This window comes from Xiphias gladius, chromosome 12 (assembly GCF_016859285.1).
Source record: "Xiphias gladius isolate SHS-SW01 ecotype Sanya breed wild chromosome 12, ASM1685928v1, whole genome shotgun sequence".
Lineage (NCBI taxonomy): Eukaryota > Metazoa > Chordata > Actinopteri > Istiophoriformes > Xiphiidae > Xiphias > Xiphias gladius.
This window is the reverse complement of record NC_053411.1, coordinates 8,118,036-8,135,580: the sequence shown is the minus strand read 5'-3', so window position 1 is coordinate 8,135,580 and position 17,545 is coordinate 8,118,036. Positions and strand designations below refer to the sequence as shown.

The 17,545-nt window shown below is 41.0% G+C and overlaps 1 protein-coding gene across 2 annotated transcripts; it reads right to left on the bottom strand.

The window, feature by feature from the left end:
- Positions 1-428: 428 nt before the first annotated feature.
- On the bottom strand, positions 429-14,737 carry ccdc149a (coiled-coil domain containing 149a). 2 transcript variants are annotated; one of them, XM_040141507.1, is made up of 13 exons: positions 14,721-14,737; positions 14,060-14,228; positions 12,421-12,582; positions 12,171-12,209; positions 11,171-11,278; positions 10,987-11,103; positions 10,633-10,805; positions 9,057-9,129; positions 8,745-8,829; positions 7,876-8,020; positions 7,554-7,630; positions 2,904-3,008; positions 429-1,228 (listed from the first exon to the last, which is right to left on the bottom strand). In XM_040141507.1, coding segments are annotated over exons 1-13 (1,815 nt in total). In that variant the 5' UTR covers positions 14,723-14,737; the 3' UTR covers positions 429-668. The 2 variants fall into 2 exon arrangements, with proteins under 2 accessions (XP_039997441.1, XP_039997442.1); XM_040141508.1 differs by lacking the exon at positions 14,721-14,737 and having other exon boundaries at positions 13,972-14,081.
- Between the last annotated feature and the right edge of the window lie 2,808 nt (positions 14,738-17,545).

Below are 17,545 nucleotides of genomic sequence, written 5' to 3'. Positions count from 1 at the left end.
GTGAAGTTTTGATCGGATAAAATTCCTTCTTCTGTGGTTTCTAGCTTATGGAGAGAGCTGATACAAAAAAAAAAAAAAAAAAAAATCAGCCGCTGTGTCAGAGGTGAAGTTTTGATCGGATAAAATTCCTTCTTCTGTGGTTTCTAGCTTATGGAGAGAGCTGATACAAAAAAAAAAAAAAATCAGCCGCTGTGTCAGAGGTGAAGTTTTGATCGGATAAAATTCCTTCTTCTGTGGTTTCTAGCTTATGGAGAGAGCTGATACAAAAAAAAAAAAAAAAAAAAAAAAAAAAATCAGCCGCTGTGTCAGAGGTGAAGTTTTGATCGGATAAAATTCCTTCTTCTGTGGTTTCTAGCTTATGGAGAGAGCTGATACAAAAAAAAAAAAAAAAAAAAAAAAAAAAAAAAAAAAAAAAAAAAAAACTTCCTGCACCGTAACAAGCCTGTCTAGATACAAATGCACCTCCGGCTCTGTCAGCAGTGGCTGAAAAAATGAAAGTGTTTTCTCTGTGTTTTACAGACTAAAACAGGGCTGTCAGGTGAAACAGGGAACTGGTGAGCGGTGGCTACGCTGTGAAAATGCAGCTAGGGGCAATTAATGCAATCATCAATAAGAACGACATGGACAAGAATTTAAATAAACTACTCAAGTCTTTCTGTGACGCAAGATCATGCCAAGTTGTCACTACGACAGGTGTCACTCTGCTCAGATCGACGGTGAATGTCCCACTGCCCCGTAGTTGACACCTCTGTGGCCTGGTTCTCTGGAACTGATATAGAGCCTTCTACACGTTCAGGTACGTTAGTAGACTCATTGTCCTGGGAGTTGCAGGCCTGATGACCCACCTCTAAATGATCGACAGAGGCTTGTTTAAGTGGAAGCCACGGAAAGTCATATTTAGTGGGCGGCACATCCAGCGCCAAGGCCGCCTCCTCTCCTTCTTCCACCATGGAACCTAGTTCTTCATCTTCAACTCCTTCTGCCTCATGCCCCGCCTCTTCCACCGGACTCCGCCCCTCCTCCAGCTCTAAGGTGGCGCGATCTTCCTGCAGGGTCACTATTTCTCCCCCTCTCCTGTCAATCCCATTCGTCTCCACCCCTGCTAGAGGCTCCATGCTGTTGAGCGGTGCAACTGTGTCTTCCCTGCTGACACCATCTGTGCCACGCTCACTCGCAGCGATGTGGCGTTCCCACGGTGATTGGTGTGAACTTCTGTCCTCTGACACAACTGGGAGATGAAAGATGAGACAACTGGTAATTTTAATTGCTCACAAGTACTTTTGCCCGATTCTGTTCCTCTAAATTTAAGCGTGAAATAAGACGGCCTCCGATTAATGTTCGCTGGCAACACTAGCATGACTAGCTACCAAAAACAACGTGTGTTTTGCAATTTATATTAGCTAGCAACAACACCAACAATGGTACCTTGTGCTACAATTTTAGGCAGCTGCTCTTTAGGACTGCAATTAACAATTATTGTCATTATTATTATTATTGATCTGCTGATTATGTGTCTGATTAACTGATTAATCATTCAGTCTATAAAACATTAGAATTTCACAAAAGCTGACAATTTCAAGTTGCTGATTTTGTCAGAACAATTAAACGTCAAAAACCCAAAAGGCATTCAATTTACAACAATATCAAACGGAGAATAATTTTTGGTTGATAAATGATAAAATTGGTTGATAAAACAATGAACTGACTATCAAAATTGAGGCAATAAATTTTCTGAATGGTAATAATTTAAATTTTACGAGTTTACAATGCATTTCGAAGGAGAAAAAAAACTGCATATGGAAAAAAAATTAACAGTAACAATTCAGTAAATATTAACAGTAGCATATTAACATTAAGGTAAGCAATTTTATATTTTTGCCCTCATGACAGCTGACAGAATAGTGAAAGGAAACACAGGGGGAGATATAATCAGCCTTTGCAATTAGACGGTATGTGTCTTAGATGCAGACACGAGGATGCCTAATTTAGCACATCTTACTATCTGTTTGCTCTTTTTTCTACTGTTGGTGATGATAGCCTAAGATGGTAATGTATAAATAACAGGGAAAATGCTGTAACAAGGAGCTTAGTAGGAAAAGCCCTTTGCCTGTTGATTCTCAGGGCAAAGGGCTACGTGTATCCCTTTATCATTCAGGTTGTCTTTTCAAGCCAAATGCTCTTTTTAAGAACATTTTGTGACAGAATGACAATGAAAAATCAGAGGAAAACATGAGAAAAACTTCCCTATTTTGGAGCTATACCACCTTGTCAATGTAGAAAGTTATTTCAATTACTTATGTCACTGAAGTGCTTCCATGGCAACAGGCTAAATATAGCAGCAGTGCCCCAGACAACGGGACGCAAGACAAGCATGACGCCCCGCATCTCAGCAATAGCAACAGCTTAGTTCTGCTTCTTTCTGCCAAAATATGCTCTCACTTTGGGGATTACTGACCCATATTTGTGGATGTGCAGGCAAAAAGGTTAAAGACTGCACATAGAGTCCCAGCCACCTTTTCCCACACACACACACACACACACACACACACACACACACACACACACACACACACACACACACACACACACACACAAAAACATTACTCGAACTGGCATCCATATTTATGGCCCCCCATCCCCTTTCAAAGAGAAGATGGCAGAAGTTTCTGAATGTCAGCGGGCGAGAATTTGCTTCACATTTCCAAAATGCCATGGCATTTGGGCAGCTTGCACCAATGAGAAGCAGAGAGGAGTGGATGCGAGAAGGGAAAGGACTTGGGTTAAACATGGAAGAAAGCAAGGAGTGTTTAGCACGTAGTGGCTAATTGCAGTGTTTATGCCGTTAGCAGTGGGTGCTCTTATCAATGAGTGGAGAAGCCAGCTACACACAATTACACACTCACCTTTGGGTGGCTGCACTCTGGGCTGCATGTTTGGCTGAGATGGGGCACGTGTTGGATGAAGCTCTGGTTGAAGGTTTTTATTCAGCGTGATACTGTCACGCGTCCCTGTAAGACCACCACCGAGGAACATACAGTCGCCGTTACTTTCACTTCCAAATGACGACAGAAAGACAAAGTGAGTGATGTGAAGAGTTTTCAAAGCTTTGGGCATGTTAGGACTGGATGGAGCTCATCAAAGCACATGTATGATGCTGCACTGCGTATGCTTTCACATAGCATACAAACACGCATGTATGCACTGAAGTGATTAAAGGAAGTGGCTTCATTTCCCCGTCATCTGTTTTCATTAGTGATGGCTGCATGCCTCTTATGCTGACACCATATGCTACTTATAGGAGACTGTGCATTGTAAACCAGACATCACAAACACACGCACACAAAACTATATGCACAGAAGCCTGTAAGTGTGCACCTCAGCCTTTCGCTCAGAGAAACCCTGTGAATAGGCAAAACCCCGGGCCTGTTTCTCTGACCGTTCAAGTGAGGCACAAGAAAACAAAGAGACGAATGAGAAAATGGGTGACTGGGTGACACGAGGCGTGAGAATCACGATTGGTGAACGGAGACCATGTTGTTATGGATGGTCAATGTTTACACTAGCCTGGGAACAGTGAGTGAGAGTGTAGGGTGGCGGCTGTTTGGATGCTGAGGGTTCTAAACCTAGGGGTCTCAAGAGGAGCATCAAAGTTGTCTAAAAAGTTCCTTGACTTCTTTTACAGAGACAGTTATTTCAATCATCATGTCGGAACAAACCTTGTCAGGGTTTTCTTTTTCTTCTTCTCGGTCTGTTGCTCCAACACTTTGATCCAGACTGAAATACCTCAAGAACGATGGGATGGATTGCCATGAAACTTTGTACAGAGATCCATGGTCCCCAGAAGATGTATCCTAATGACTTTTCCTCTAGCACCATGAAGGTTGGCATTTGTGATTATGATTGAAATGTCTCAACATCTATTGGATAGACTGCCATGAAATTTGGCACACACATTCATGCTGCCTTTAGGATGAATGATAATAACTTGACGCCAGGCCAAAATTTCAATTTGTACACTGCTTTGGTTTATGATCGTTTATGATCAGGTTTATGACCTGCAAAACTAATGACATTCCAATCAGCCTCAGCTGTACTTTGTGTTTGTGCTACATATCAAATGTTAGCACAATAATGCTCTAAACAAAGATGGTGAAACTGGTAAAAATTATGTTAAACATCACTATGTTAGCACTGTCATTGTGACCATATTAGTGTGCTGACATTAGCATTTAGCTTCACTGTGTTTACAGCCTCACAGAGCTGATACCATGGAAGAAGACTCAAACTCTTGTTTTTCCTTTATTTATAAAACTATAGACTATTTTTTTCTGAAAATTCAGGAGCCTGTTATAGAGAAATGAATAGACCGGAATGGTTGTTTTTTTAATCCAATGAATTAAACGCCTGAAAAATCAAGGTGTTACATGACATTAATGAAAAACCTTGTCTATCAAATATTGCCATAAAGCAGTCATGCTCACTGACTGAACACTGCCCACAACCACCAACCTATCAATTTTATTAACTGTAAAGAGAAATCTCTAAACAAATGATTGTGACCATTGACATGTCTGTGATTTCACAATATATTGATATACTGTAATTTACCCTACCCAAACTTTTCTCAGAGCTGAATTTATTTTGCTAAGAAAATAAAGGATTTTTTAAGAAAATAAAGGATTTTTTAATGTTGCAGTATCATGGTAGAGCTGCCGAAAGACAAGAGTAAGCAGTTCTCTGGAAGCAAGTATCTCCTTCATTAAGCTCGGATAGCTGGCCTGTATCTTTAAGACTATGCCACTGCATCCTAGCAGTCTTCAAGGTTTTGAGAGAGGGACCTTGCCAATAATAAGGTGGTGTTGGTTATCAGGCTGGCAGCACTCAGGGGGAGGCAGGAAGCGCCAGTGTGTTGCTTTAACCCTTACTGGCGGCTTCCTGTCCAGTCATCTAACCATCTCCCCGACTCTCTCACACACATATAGCACCCTGTAAATGGACATGCACCCATCCTGCATAGATAACAGGCATTTCTGCTTGATGTGACACCACAACATACCAGATCATAAGCTCTACATCGCAAACGTGCGGACAAAAAGACGAGACTGGAAAAAAGTCTGTCACAGAGCTCTCTATACAGGTGCATTCTGTATTCACCGCTGTCTGTCAGAGCTGATGTGCTCTGATAGGCTTTCATTTGCTGTGTTACATTTCAGGCTGCATTCATTCAGCATTGGGGGTGGGGTGGACTAGGGGGTGGATTGGAGGGATCTATCAATCACAACTTCATCTGACTCACTGCATCAATGTGATTGTTATTGTTTTTCGCTCCCTTTCATTCAGAGACAATGTAGTCAACTCTAGTGTTCTCCGGGGCTCAGGTAGGCAGCCAAGGCCGTGCATCCGATACTGTTTGCCTTTAATATCCATCAGCCCAAGTTCATATTACATCAAGGCCACAGACGCTCACATCTCTCTCTATATCTCAGTCTCCCTAACTGTGGTGGACAGCATGGTCGTCAGGCACTCTGGGCCCTCGCCTACAAATTCCCTAATAACGGCACATTCCCCTAAATGTGTTTGTAATGTGGGCAATCATTTTCAGTAATGGATGCTTGTCAGTTTTATGGCAGTGAGAATGACGGTCTCATGACAGGGCACCTCCATCCAGCCGCAGCCCCTCCACCTCTCAGTCTGGCTCATACACGACACAACACCTCCCTCCAGTGGGGATAAGAGGGAACTGTTATTTCGGTGGACTGTCTTGTCTCCTAGTTGGAAGTGTATTTTTCAAATTTTATATTTTAGTTTGGTTTCGCTGAGAATGTTGGGGGAGTTATTTACAGGAGGAGAATAGCTGGCAGCACTTTCTTTTAGCAAAATTTGGAGGCTATCACGGATACCGTGTACGTCAAACTATTTCTTTTATAGGCCTGGGCTGGCTTCTCAAATACAAATGAATGAATATGGGTGCAAAAAGTGAAATAGGTGTGGCATATAAAACTGTGTTTTTGAATAATATTTGGGCCTCAAATTTTATTTTGCTCCTCAAACATAAGAAGCATTTCTCCACTTTGTCACATAAATGAGAGCAAATTTTACTATTTATTTCTCCAATGCCAGGAAAAATAAGAATACCCTCTACTGATCACAATCAATTTCTCTTTTCTCTGACTACACAGTCTGCAACATATATTAGTCTATTATATGACAGCCTTCAGTCTTTTTATAACATGATTTATGATTCAAATTCTTGCCAGAGAGAATCTGAACACAATTTAAAGTGGACCAACAATACTGTAGTGTGCTGCCTTGAAACCTTCCTAAACCCAAACATTCAAAATATAATTTTTTTTTTTTTCCCTGGGTGTGGAATTTAAGGTAGATCCACTGGACCAAGAGGATGAGTGTGTGACATTCAGGGTGGCCTGGAGGTATCACGAGCGGACATATGAGCGGGTGGTCAATGCAGCCGATACACCACAAACGGTGGGCATGAGGTGACATGCATTCTGGGCGTTTGCCCAGATTTGTCCTGGCATGACATAGCGGAGGGCGTAGATGGGCTAAGTGGGGCAGAAGGAATACATACTCCCAATTCCCACAGACACACGGTAGGTCAAGCCTGAGACGCAGCGATAAAGGAGAGAAAGACACACTGTTATGGACATAAAACCTCATAAATGTATTGAGATTAAAAAGAGAGAATAAGTGAAATACATTTAAAGCAGTTGGCTAGCAAGAACAATTAGAGAATAGATCACTGGGTTATTATTTTCTGTAATGAAAAGGACAAGGAAGAGTCAAGAGCAACATATGATAAGTATAATGTTGGGAAAAACATTTTCTTCTAAAATTTCTATTTCAAATTGTTCATTATAAAAGGGACATAAATTTACTGTACGTAAAATCACACACACACACACACACACACACACAGAGTCATGGTCATGATTAGAGGTTCTTTTTGTGTTTATGTTAAGTACCAATCAGGTCAAAGAATATGCAGAAGTACTGACACTAAGAGTGCATTTATACAGAGATTGAGACTGATGCATTACTTTACTGAGGAACAATAAAGGTCCTGATCATATATAATAGCTTTATAGCAATTTCATCACAAACAACAGCTATAATTCTTAACCGACTTTGCTCTATTTACACATTCTTAAAAAATCCCTTTTTAATAGCTGGATACAAAAAAATGTATATAATTGTAAGGTGATTGACAAACATGATTATTTTAAAACACAAACCAATATCATTTGTATCCATGAAAAATTACTATGCTGCTGAAATAGTTATTTAAGAGAGAAGGTATTGAAATAAATCACCAGTTGTTCGTTTCCATACTCTAAAGCCCTGAATGACAGTCAAATTACTGCTATTACTCTGTAATTGTTTAATAACAGGATTGAGCTCGATGTTATATTGAATTATGGAGAAATCATTTCAAGACTTCAGTGATGAGACTGTAATGTGATACAGCTGAAAAGGTTTTTTTTGTTTTGGGTTTTTTTTTGGTGGAAGCTATAAGACTTGGACTTGCGACTCACCTGGAAGGCTCCACAGTCCTGAAACCTCCAAGGTCTTCAGCTTTCTTTCCAAATCTGCAACTCTGTTTCCAAGGATCCTGCGGGCCAAGTAGGAAGGGTCAGGTTACTTGGGGCTGATGAATAGTGTGTTGATGTGCATGTGTCTCACGGTGCTGTGTTTGCCTTGGAGGCAGAGGAGGATTCTTAGAACAGGAAGGGAAACATCGTAAATGTGTAAAGTGGCTGAATTTAAAAGATGCCCCTAATGAAACAGTGCTTTACGCAGTCAGCAGAGGAGCAGCTGAGGGGTCCTTCACATTAATATAAAGTGCCTTCTCAGTACCTGTTGGTGTGTCTCTGGTGCTGGATGACCAGATTCTTCTCATGGATGGTTTCCAGCAGAGCCGTGGCGAGGGACTTGAGGTCAGCGATTGACTGAGGTGTGGCCGGCAGGCTGCAGCCCTGCTCTTCCAGAAGCATCTCCTGGACTAAAAAGGAGGGGAAAAATAAGGGGGAAGCAGGTGAAAGAAAGAAAGGTAGGGAGGGAATAGTAGCAAGAAAAGGATAAACATGAGGGCAGAAAGCTCTTTTTACTGGAAGCCAGATGTGTGCGACAAAAACATGGCCTCACATACTGAGAGTATGCTGGTTACTAACCTACAGCCTGCCAGTAATGCACCAATAAAACTTAGACAAAATTTAAAAAATAGATAAACGCAAGAAGAGGGGGATGTCACAGGAGACAGGGAAAACAGCATGACAAGAGCAAGACAGAGATAGAGAGTTAGAAACAGCTGTCTACAAAGTGACACTCTCCTAACTTTAACTCCAGAGCCCACTGTGCTGCTTCTGCCAGCAACTGTCAGTCATCATGGCAGGCTCATTTCCCTGCCAGTGGTGCTCTCTACGGCTCAGAATACAATTAGAAAGCCAGCTGGTGTCCAGGCGGTGGCTTGAAGGATTGGCAAAAAAAAGGATTCATTAAATAAAGTGTTGATTTACTGCGAGAAACAAAGGTGTTTTAAGAAACTGATTTGTTAAACTAAAGGAAGAATCAGTTGCAGAGTTTATCTGATCAACAAGAAACTGACATACTCTAACACAGAGGTGACGGAAAACATTTCATACAGTCCTCAGATCTGCTGCTCTGGCATCTATCTATGCCTGTGTTTAAAGAGAACTCAAAGTGAGCTGAACAGTTTGTGGTTTTACCTTGTTTGGCTGAGAGGACTCCAGTGAGGGGACTGCTGTTTGATTTCCCATATGTGCTGGAGTTTTTCCTCCTCTCGAGAGCTGTCTGTGGGGAGGGAAAAAACAAAAGGATAAAGCTGGCCCCAGCCATGTTTCATGAACATTTTAAAGAAAAGTTACCGCTTTTACTTTTAGTGCATATGCATAAGAATAAAAATTTAGTGAAATCAATCAATCATCAGGATTAATAAGCCTAAAGAAAAACAACAACAAAAAAACAAAATCAGCTTTAAATTTTACATCAACATTTTAATAGAGACGTTCTGTCTGTACCTTGTACTTCATGATGTTTGATTTTAGAAGAGTCACCTCCTCTTGCAGTTGGCTGAAACGCTCATGCAAATACCTACAGTAACAACGATTGAATTCACAATCAGAGGGGTCAAAGCACATATGACAAGATTGATGAGGTGTAGATTACATGCAAAACATAACAGATACCAATCGTTTTAAGCTGAAGCTCAGAAAATCATCAATATTCTGAATACGAAACATGGAAAACTGTTGAAATATGATCAGGCGTGTCTAATATTTAAACAGGGTTTTGGTATTAGTACATACTGTCCTTCATGACCATTTTAACCAATAGTTAATCAACGTTTTGAGGCAGAAAAAAAAAAAAAAATCAATACACAGTGTTACTGGTTTAAAAAATGATTACACTAAAATGAGCGCCATTCATTTGTTTCTAAAATTAGTAAAGGATAAAAAAAATGATTCCCCTCTCTTACTTAACATCATCAAAAAGCACATGTATTTAGGTAATGCTTCATTGTCAAACTCATATAAGTTAACAGGTAGCAAAGAAAGTATCCAGAAACATTGTTGATGTTTTTTGTTATGTTGAAGCTGAGCTTAAAGTTGACTAGAAACATTGCAGCCTTTCCATAAAGGGTACCAAAGATATTCTCAATGGGTCTAGGGCTTGTTCACACATTTTTCACATTGTTCCTGACCGTGTGCATCCTTTTATGGCCACAGTTGACCATCTTCTAATAGCTACTTCCTGCATGATAATGCACCATGTCACAAAGAGAAAAGTCATCTCAAACTGGTTTGATGGACATGACAGTGAGTCCCAGTGTACTTCAGTGGCCTCCCCAGCCACCAGATCTGAGTCCAGTGGAACCCCTTTGGGATGTGGTAGAACGGGAGAGTGGCAAGATGAATGTGCAGCTGACCAATCTGCAGAAATGATGTGATGCAGTCATGTCGACATGGACCTGAATCTCATATGAATGTTTCCAACAACTTGTGGCATCCATGCCACAAAGAATTGAGGCCTTTCCTAATAAAGGGTGTTCCTGTAGGGTGTTCCTAATAAAGTGATCGGTGAGTGTAAATAAAATATGCAAGGCTTTATTAAAAACAATAGATAGATTTTGTTGTCTTAATATTTAGTAAGCAATTTAGAGTCTAACATTTCTTCACGATATAATGATTGTTGTTGTGTTAATCACAGCTCAGTGACATAATGGGAATGAAATCAATGTGTGGCCTGAAGGCTCATCCTGTACAATTAAGAAAATGAACACACCAAGTTAGTGCACTGTTTCTCAAACAGGATACATCACAAAACATATGTAAAATTCAGAAAACATACTGTATAGCTCAAGAAGTTCAAATCAAACAGAGTAATAAAAAAAAACTAAAAAAAAAAAAAAAATTTAAAGGAAGCTGCTGGAAAATGTCTTTGTAATTTTAGACTTTTCATTCTGGAGCTTGTAGAAAACGAATGGTTTCTCTAGAAGCTGGTGAGTTGGAAAACTGCAAGTGGCTCAGGCTTGAAATAACGTGACTAATGACAGTGGTTCTGTCTTCTAGATAACTACCTCTGTGTCCCACTCACTTGTTTTCCATGCAGAGGGCATCCACATCAATGATGCGTGCCTCACGGTTGCCCAAGATGTGGTTGAGCTCCACATTGAGTCGATCGGCCTTCTCCCTGAACACACTGCGCTCCGCCTTCACGTCCTGCAGCTCGTCTGTCAGAGCCTTCATGTTGTGCTCCATCTCCTCCATCTAGAAAGAGGCAAGCAGGTTAAAAAAAAAAATGCTTGTAAGAGAAGCTGCTGAAAGTTATTACTGACAGAGACATTTTAAAGCTTTGTTTTTTTAAACGGAGTGTGCTGAGAGTGTTTTTTTTAAGATGGCTGTATAAAGATTTTCTTGGGGGAAAAAATAGAGAGAGAAATGTATCAACCTGTAGCCCCGCTCTCTCCAGCCGGTGAACCAGATCCTCACGTTCATGGGCAGGGAAGTGGCGCGCCCCCACCTCCTCATCCCCCAGCCTCTGTCGAGTAATGGTCATTCTCAGGAGCTGTGGGAAAAACCATGTTAAATTGACTGCTTCTCTCGAACACTGCTAGTGCTACTGGTGACCTCACCTTGTTATCCCCTTGGGCCTCCGCGAGCCTCTGAGTCAGCTCCTTCACCTCCTCAGCGAGTTGTTTCACTCGTTCCCTCGAGTCCCTCAACAGCTGAGCCAGGTTCACCTGAGGCAAAAGGTGGAGACGACGAGTAAAACATGAATGGACAAAGAAGGAGAACGATACTGAAGATCTACATGGTCTAAAAGTATCTGGTGACAGGCCTTTTGATCCATCATAGAAAGAGTGCAAATACGCCAAAAACCCAGTCAAGTGGGCTACATCCTCCTTCTCCTTTAGCTCCAAGAAGTAACATACAGAGGAACAACTGTTAACATTCAGAACAACTGTGAAACAAGAATAGGACTTGCGCCATCAAACCATGTGCGTTTCAGGATCAAAAGATTGCAAGTACAAAGATAAAGGATCAGCCTGAGCAAAAAATAGACAATTACTTCTGGGCAACGTCTGATTTCTCACTTTTATTACACTTAGAGCAGTCTCAACTCTGATTTTAAATTCCTAACACTGATGCTTGCTTGTTGTTTGCCCTCTGAGAAAACAAGATCCCCTTTTACAATGCTATTCCACAGCCACGTCTTCAATTGTGGTTGTCACAGCATCTCTCAAAGCATCACCAAGTGGTCATACAGGAGTCCTAGAAGACACAAACACCCTAACATTTCTCCTCACAAGAATGATGTGTGTGTCTAACCTTTGTGTGCATATTTTTACTGTGAAATGGAATACAAGAGGTCTTCAAGTCTACATGAAAAGGTTGCCCTGTCAAGCGTCACTAAGTCAGCATGTGATCTGTATTTGTTTAGTATTATGAGGTTGTTTGTCCAATGAGATCCTGCATTTGAAGTGAACTCAGGTCCCAGAGGTTACCCTCTCCCAACTAAATCAATATAACAACGTCAGAGCACCGTTTGATTTAACCACACAATAAAAATTTACACTGTAACATAATGGAGGCAAATATTTTTAGCATTACTGATAGTAAGGAAGTCCTTACTTGATTGCGTTTTTCTGGCGGCAGAGACGGATCACCATCCTGAAACATTAAAAGAATGGCATAGCTAAAATATTCTTTCTCATCAAATACAATTAGCAAATATTTCATTACGCATGCTATTAACAGGTTCCCATGTGAATAACTAACTGCTTCATCGGAGGGAACGAATACGCTGTTTGAAACGTCTGGTGTAGACAACACAGTGCACGTGGACAAATAAACGTCCCCTTAAAAGGCTTGAACCACTCACGATGAGTTCCCTGTACTTCTTCTTGAGTCCCTGGTGACGCTCCCTCAGCTGGTTGGCCATCAGCTTGTACTGGTCTCTTTCCTGCTGACAGGTATCCAGCTCTTTGGACAGAATGAGCAGGGCCTCTTTCTTACTCTCCAGTTTACGCTTACACACCAGGAACTACCACAAACAACGCACACAAGGACAGATCAGGGAGCCGTTGTATTATCAGACGCATTATAATGGATACAGTTGATTGTATCTGTATGTGTTCATTTGTGGACCACAGAAGTGGGTCTGTATCACATCAATCTATCATAACGTATACTGCATCATCCAGCTTGTGGATGGCTTGATAAAAAGGCCCTATTCTGGGATGGAAATGGCCAAATTACTCGACTGTACAAACGATACCGGCCAAAACCAGTTCCCCAACAGGTGGAAAAACACAGACTGGAGCCAAGTGTTAAAAGTACAGATAAGACACAGCAGAAGGAGCAAAGTAAACCTTGATAGCTGTCAGACCAGCTCGTAACCAAATTAAACAGCAGCTGCTATCACAGATGTGACTATAGCAGTGCGTAGTTAAGTTTGTAGTACGGTTTGTTGCCCAGCCATGCTATTCCCTGATGTAGAGCTTGATTTATTTTCACTATAAAAAGAATTTGACAATTATTTTCTCAATTTCTAAAATCTTAGAAAATAGAGAAAAAGACATAACAGTTTTCAAAACCCCAAGGTCATGTCATCACACTGCCTGTGCTCCCTGTCCACCGATCCAAAACCTAAATGTATTGAGTTTAATACGACAGAACAGACAAACAATTTTGATCATCAAAACAGATTGCAATGAATGCTCGCTCGACTGATCGAGCCAAACCCTTTCAGTCCTACTTTTTTATGCTCTGTAACGGGGCCAAGAACGCTTCATCCAAATTTAAGAAAGAAACAGTTGTTTTTAAATCACCAGAGATCACCTTATCAGTCATGTCCTCAAAAGCTGCAAGAATCTCTGAATACCTAATTTACTCATTCAATTTTTCAGTATTGATTCATATCAATTATCCCTACCTGATCAGGTATGGTGGGGTCAGTCTGCATTAAAGAGCTACTGATTACAACAGTTTAATTCATATTGAGTGCCACTGTTGAGCTTTTACGTACCTAAAAGGTGTTTTTTTTTTATTAATTTGTTTATTAATTTTAATTTCAGCGGGATACAGTACTGAATACAGTATGTTTTCGGCTTACATTGCGTTTTAATCCACGCCTTCTTCATTTCAGGCTTACATGAGCTGATTCTAGCAGCGTTAACGTGCGGTCCCACAGGTGGGTAATATCTGGTCTGCACGGCACCATCCGCGTTTAAGAGGTCGGCCGGAGTGTTGCGGGACTCCCGACCTCGGGAAGTCGGGTGCCATCGGTCTGACGGAACAGCTCGCTAGTTCACCCCCGTCGACGAGGGGCCTATTCTAGCTAGAGACGGGGGAAAAAAGTGGAGTTTTCGACGTGGTGTTTAAAAGCCCCCCCCTCGCCCCCTAACCCCGGCGTGTTAAGACAATAGCTTACAAAGCTCGTTCCATATGGACCAGGGAGGCGTCCGCAAAAAGCAGCCCGTCCCCGCAGCAGCTGCCCACGGTGCTCGGCGCTCACTCACCTCGCTGACGAGCCCCTGCCAGTCGCTCTCACTCCTCTTGGCCGACTGCATTGTCCGAGATATACCGGGCGAAGTGTCGGGGTACGGGGCCGTCCCTCCGCCTCCGTGTGCGAGCTGCCTCGCCTGCCCGGTTTGTTTATCCTGCGACGTCACACCTTGCGTGGCTCCCCTGTCAAGTCGCGCGGAATGAGAATAGGGGAGAGAAAAAAATTAAAAAAATAAAAAAGCTTCCGGTACAAAAAATAAAAATAAAATTCACCGATGAAGGGAAAGGAGTTTTGAGCAGTAACTCTCAGAAAAAATTTAAAACCTTTAAAATATGAAACACCGCGTAGCCCTCGTTGTTTGGACTTAAAAGCACCGGAGCACCTCTGAAAAAGGAATTCGCGGTATCGGAACACAACATGAAGTTTCTTTCACAATAAACGCACAAAGAAATGTGGAAATGTCACGTGAGCGTATTTTGAAGAATGATAAGAAACAAATACAATTCAATTAAATACAAATGATATAGAAAATGTGCCGTGTCTACGTTTAACGTGATGAAACGCATCTTACAATCAGGTCAAGTTTGAAACTTAAAAAGTATATTTTGAGAATAACATTGAATAAGCGTAAAACAAAATGATAAAAAAAAGAATCGTTACGTCGTAAAGCTTACATATTCCATTAGGTTTTTTCGTGAATTTGCAATTCCATTCAGTTAAATGATAATTTTAAAAAAATGCCTCTTATTAAGAATGAAAATTCCCACACTCCTTATTCCTCTCAAAATCCTTCTCAGGTGGTAATGACAACAGGTAACAACAGTGCCAATGAGACAGTCAGCAACAGGCCAAGAAACTAAAATAACTCGAAACCCAACTTGGCCCAGCTCCGCTATTTGTGAAAGAAACCAACATAGGATTTTGATCCTTTAGAGTTCATTGTATCTATGCCCTTACTTTTTTCCCCTCACAAGTATCAAAAGTAGACATAATCGCTCTTAGCTACTGCAGCCATTGGGAGAAACAGGAAAAAATAAAAGGTCAAAAAAAAAAAAAAAATCTTACAAAGTAGATTTATTACTAAAGGGAAGAAAAAATCCCTTAAAATGGTCCTACAGTACAGTATCTTACAATTGACTTACTGTTACTGTCTGTCTTCAGAAAATACACATAGAAGACCTTCCAGTCTTATTTTTACAGAAGACATTTTGAATTTCTCATTTCTGACAATTGGGTGTCATGGTCAACATTATACCTGCTTGGCATCAGCATGTTGGCATGCTGGCGTTTAGCTGGAGGCTGTCCCTGAATGCAGCCTCAGAGAGTAGCTAGCAAACAAAGACTTTTGAGGCTTGTTAATGCTATGCCAGCTGCCAAGCATTAAAATAATAACCAATAAACTGAATTAATCTGAATTGACTGGCTAGGGCAAAAGAGATCCTACCTTTTACTGGTCCAGAAGAAGGGGTGGGTCAAACAATCTTCCACCTTAGGTCTGTTCTTTGCATCTTCATTGATCTTCCACTCGATGAGATCCTCTGCCACCACATCTTGAACATGGTCCAAAGTGTACTTCCCTTCATAAATGTTCTCCCGTTTAGAAAATGTATCACCAAAAGGATGGTGCCCCCCAGCCAGGATGATTAATTGATGATTATTCACCGAAACATCTAGAACATGTATATAACAGAAGAAAATAACCTGTATATCAGTGCTCCACTTGTGTCCTGCAAAATCTTCTCCTTCTAAAGTCTCCTTCGCCATCCAGCCTTTTGTTCCTGCACCACCTGTGCGATAAGTTGTTTGGCCATTGGGTAACTGTCTACTTAAGCCACAATCAGCTAATCTTGCTCTCCCTTTAACATCTGCAAGATAAATAGTGTAGATTGATTCAGTAAACAAAATCATCTATTGAATAACATCAATTTAAACCTTTATGAATACTTGATTTCAATTAGTAAATTACATGTTTTTATTTTTTACTTGTCTTATCAATCAAAACATTTTGCGGTTTGAGATCCCGGTAGAGAATTTGAGGATTTTGACAATGAAGCACCCTTAAACTGTCGAGAACCTGATAGACAAGTGTCTTCATCAGCAGACTGTCACCATCATTTCTGATATATTCTTCCAAGTTGTACTCACAAAGTTGAAGACAAAGGTACCCAAAGTTCTCATCCTCTGCAGCATCAACATATGGTACAATAGACTGATGGTCAAGCTCTGGAAGACGTAGAATTCCTTCCTCGTTCTTCAGGAATGGATAGTTGCTTTTAGTCATTCTCTTGATTGCAAGTTCAGTGCCGTCATCTCTCAGCCCCAAGAAGACTTCAGTGCCATCTCCTCCCGTCGCAATGCGAAATTCTTCATCATTCACATAAACAATGCTCCTAATTCTGGTGACTTTACTTTCATTAATGCTCACTAGCTTCCTCCACCTCATGCTGATTTGTAGCCGTTTTTGTACTACTGATGATTTAATGGGGTAGAAGTGAAATGGCTTCACATTTGAAGTTGATTCCATAACAGGAACTGTTGTTGGATCAGCTGAAGCGCTGCAGACTTCATCATTTGGGTCTTCATGCTTTTCTGACTTCTTCTTTGTCTTCTTCTTTTTCCGATCCCTTTACCTGGATTCATGAGAGACAGCACCATCTTCGCACTCCACATTTGGTTTGCTGAAATGATTTTTCAATCGTCTGAGCACTTCTTTCAGCTTGTCATTCATTTTCATATCTGCAGATGTCAGTACGTCCTCAGGCACCGGCGTTATCCCCATTGAGGTAAAGATGTTAACAGCATGTCCAACTGAAAGCAAGTTTGCAAATATGCCATATGTGTAGCCTCTAATGTGGGAGGAGTATTGATCCATCACAAAATAAGCAACGGTCTTGCATAACTTCTCAATAAAACTGGGATCCCAGCCATTTGTGCCTTTTGTTTTCTTTTTTATAACATACAGTGTTTTTAGAAGAGTTTGCCATCAGGTCTCTCTTTTGAGCAAAGCTGTTCCAGCAGTTGGGGAATTACACCCAAAGTTTGGTCATTTAGTATCTCTTCCATTGTGGGAAAATGCAATGTAAAGTAATGATTGTCTGATGTACATGATCCTGGGGAATGTTTGGAAAACGACTAACCACACTTGCAATGTCTGAGTTTAAATTTTCGGTGTCCTTTGGCGATTTAATATCTCCCTGGATATAGTTATCTTTCCTTTGCGCAGTCTCAATAAAGAGCATTTCGATCATGGTCAGATGGGTTTGAGGATTCTCCCGCAACATGTGACTGTCAAAAGTTCTGAACACTTCTTCAGGGGCTTCCCCTCGCACAGCGATTTCCATTTCCAAAAAAAAAAAAAAAAAACTGATTTTGGAGCATAGTTCATCTCCATTGGATGCCAAGTTATGAATCATCTGAGATATTTTTTCATTGTCATTGATATGTTCAGGAACCGGTAACAATGTTACCAATGCACCGGCAGACAGGAGCTCTTTCATGA

Excerpts from the sequence above, each read along its gene's own strand:
- ccdc149a (XM_040141507.1), bottom strand. Across the intron at positions 12,210-12,420 it reads AGAAGTACAGGGAACTCATC|GATGGTGATCCGTCTCTGCC; the intron begins GTGAGTGGTTCA and ends TTAATGTTTCAG. Across the intron at positions 8,021-8,744 it reads AGTCCTCTCAGCCAAACAAG|TCCAGGAGATGCTTCTGGAA; the intron begins GTAAAACCACAA and ends CCTCCTTTTTAG.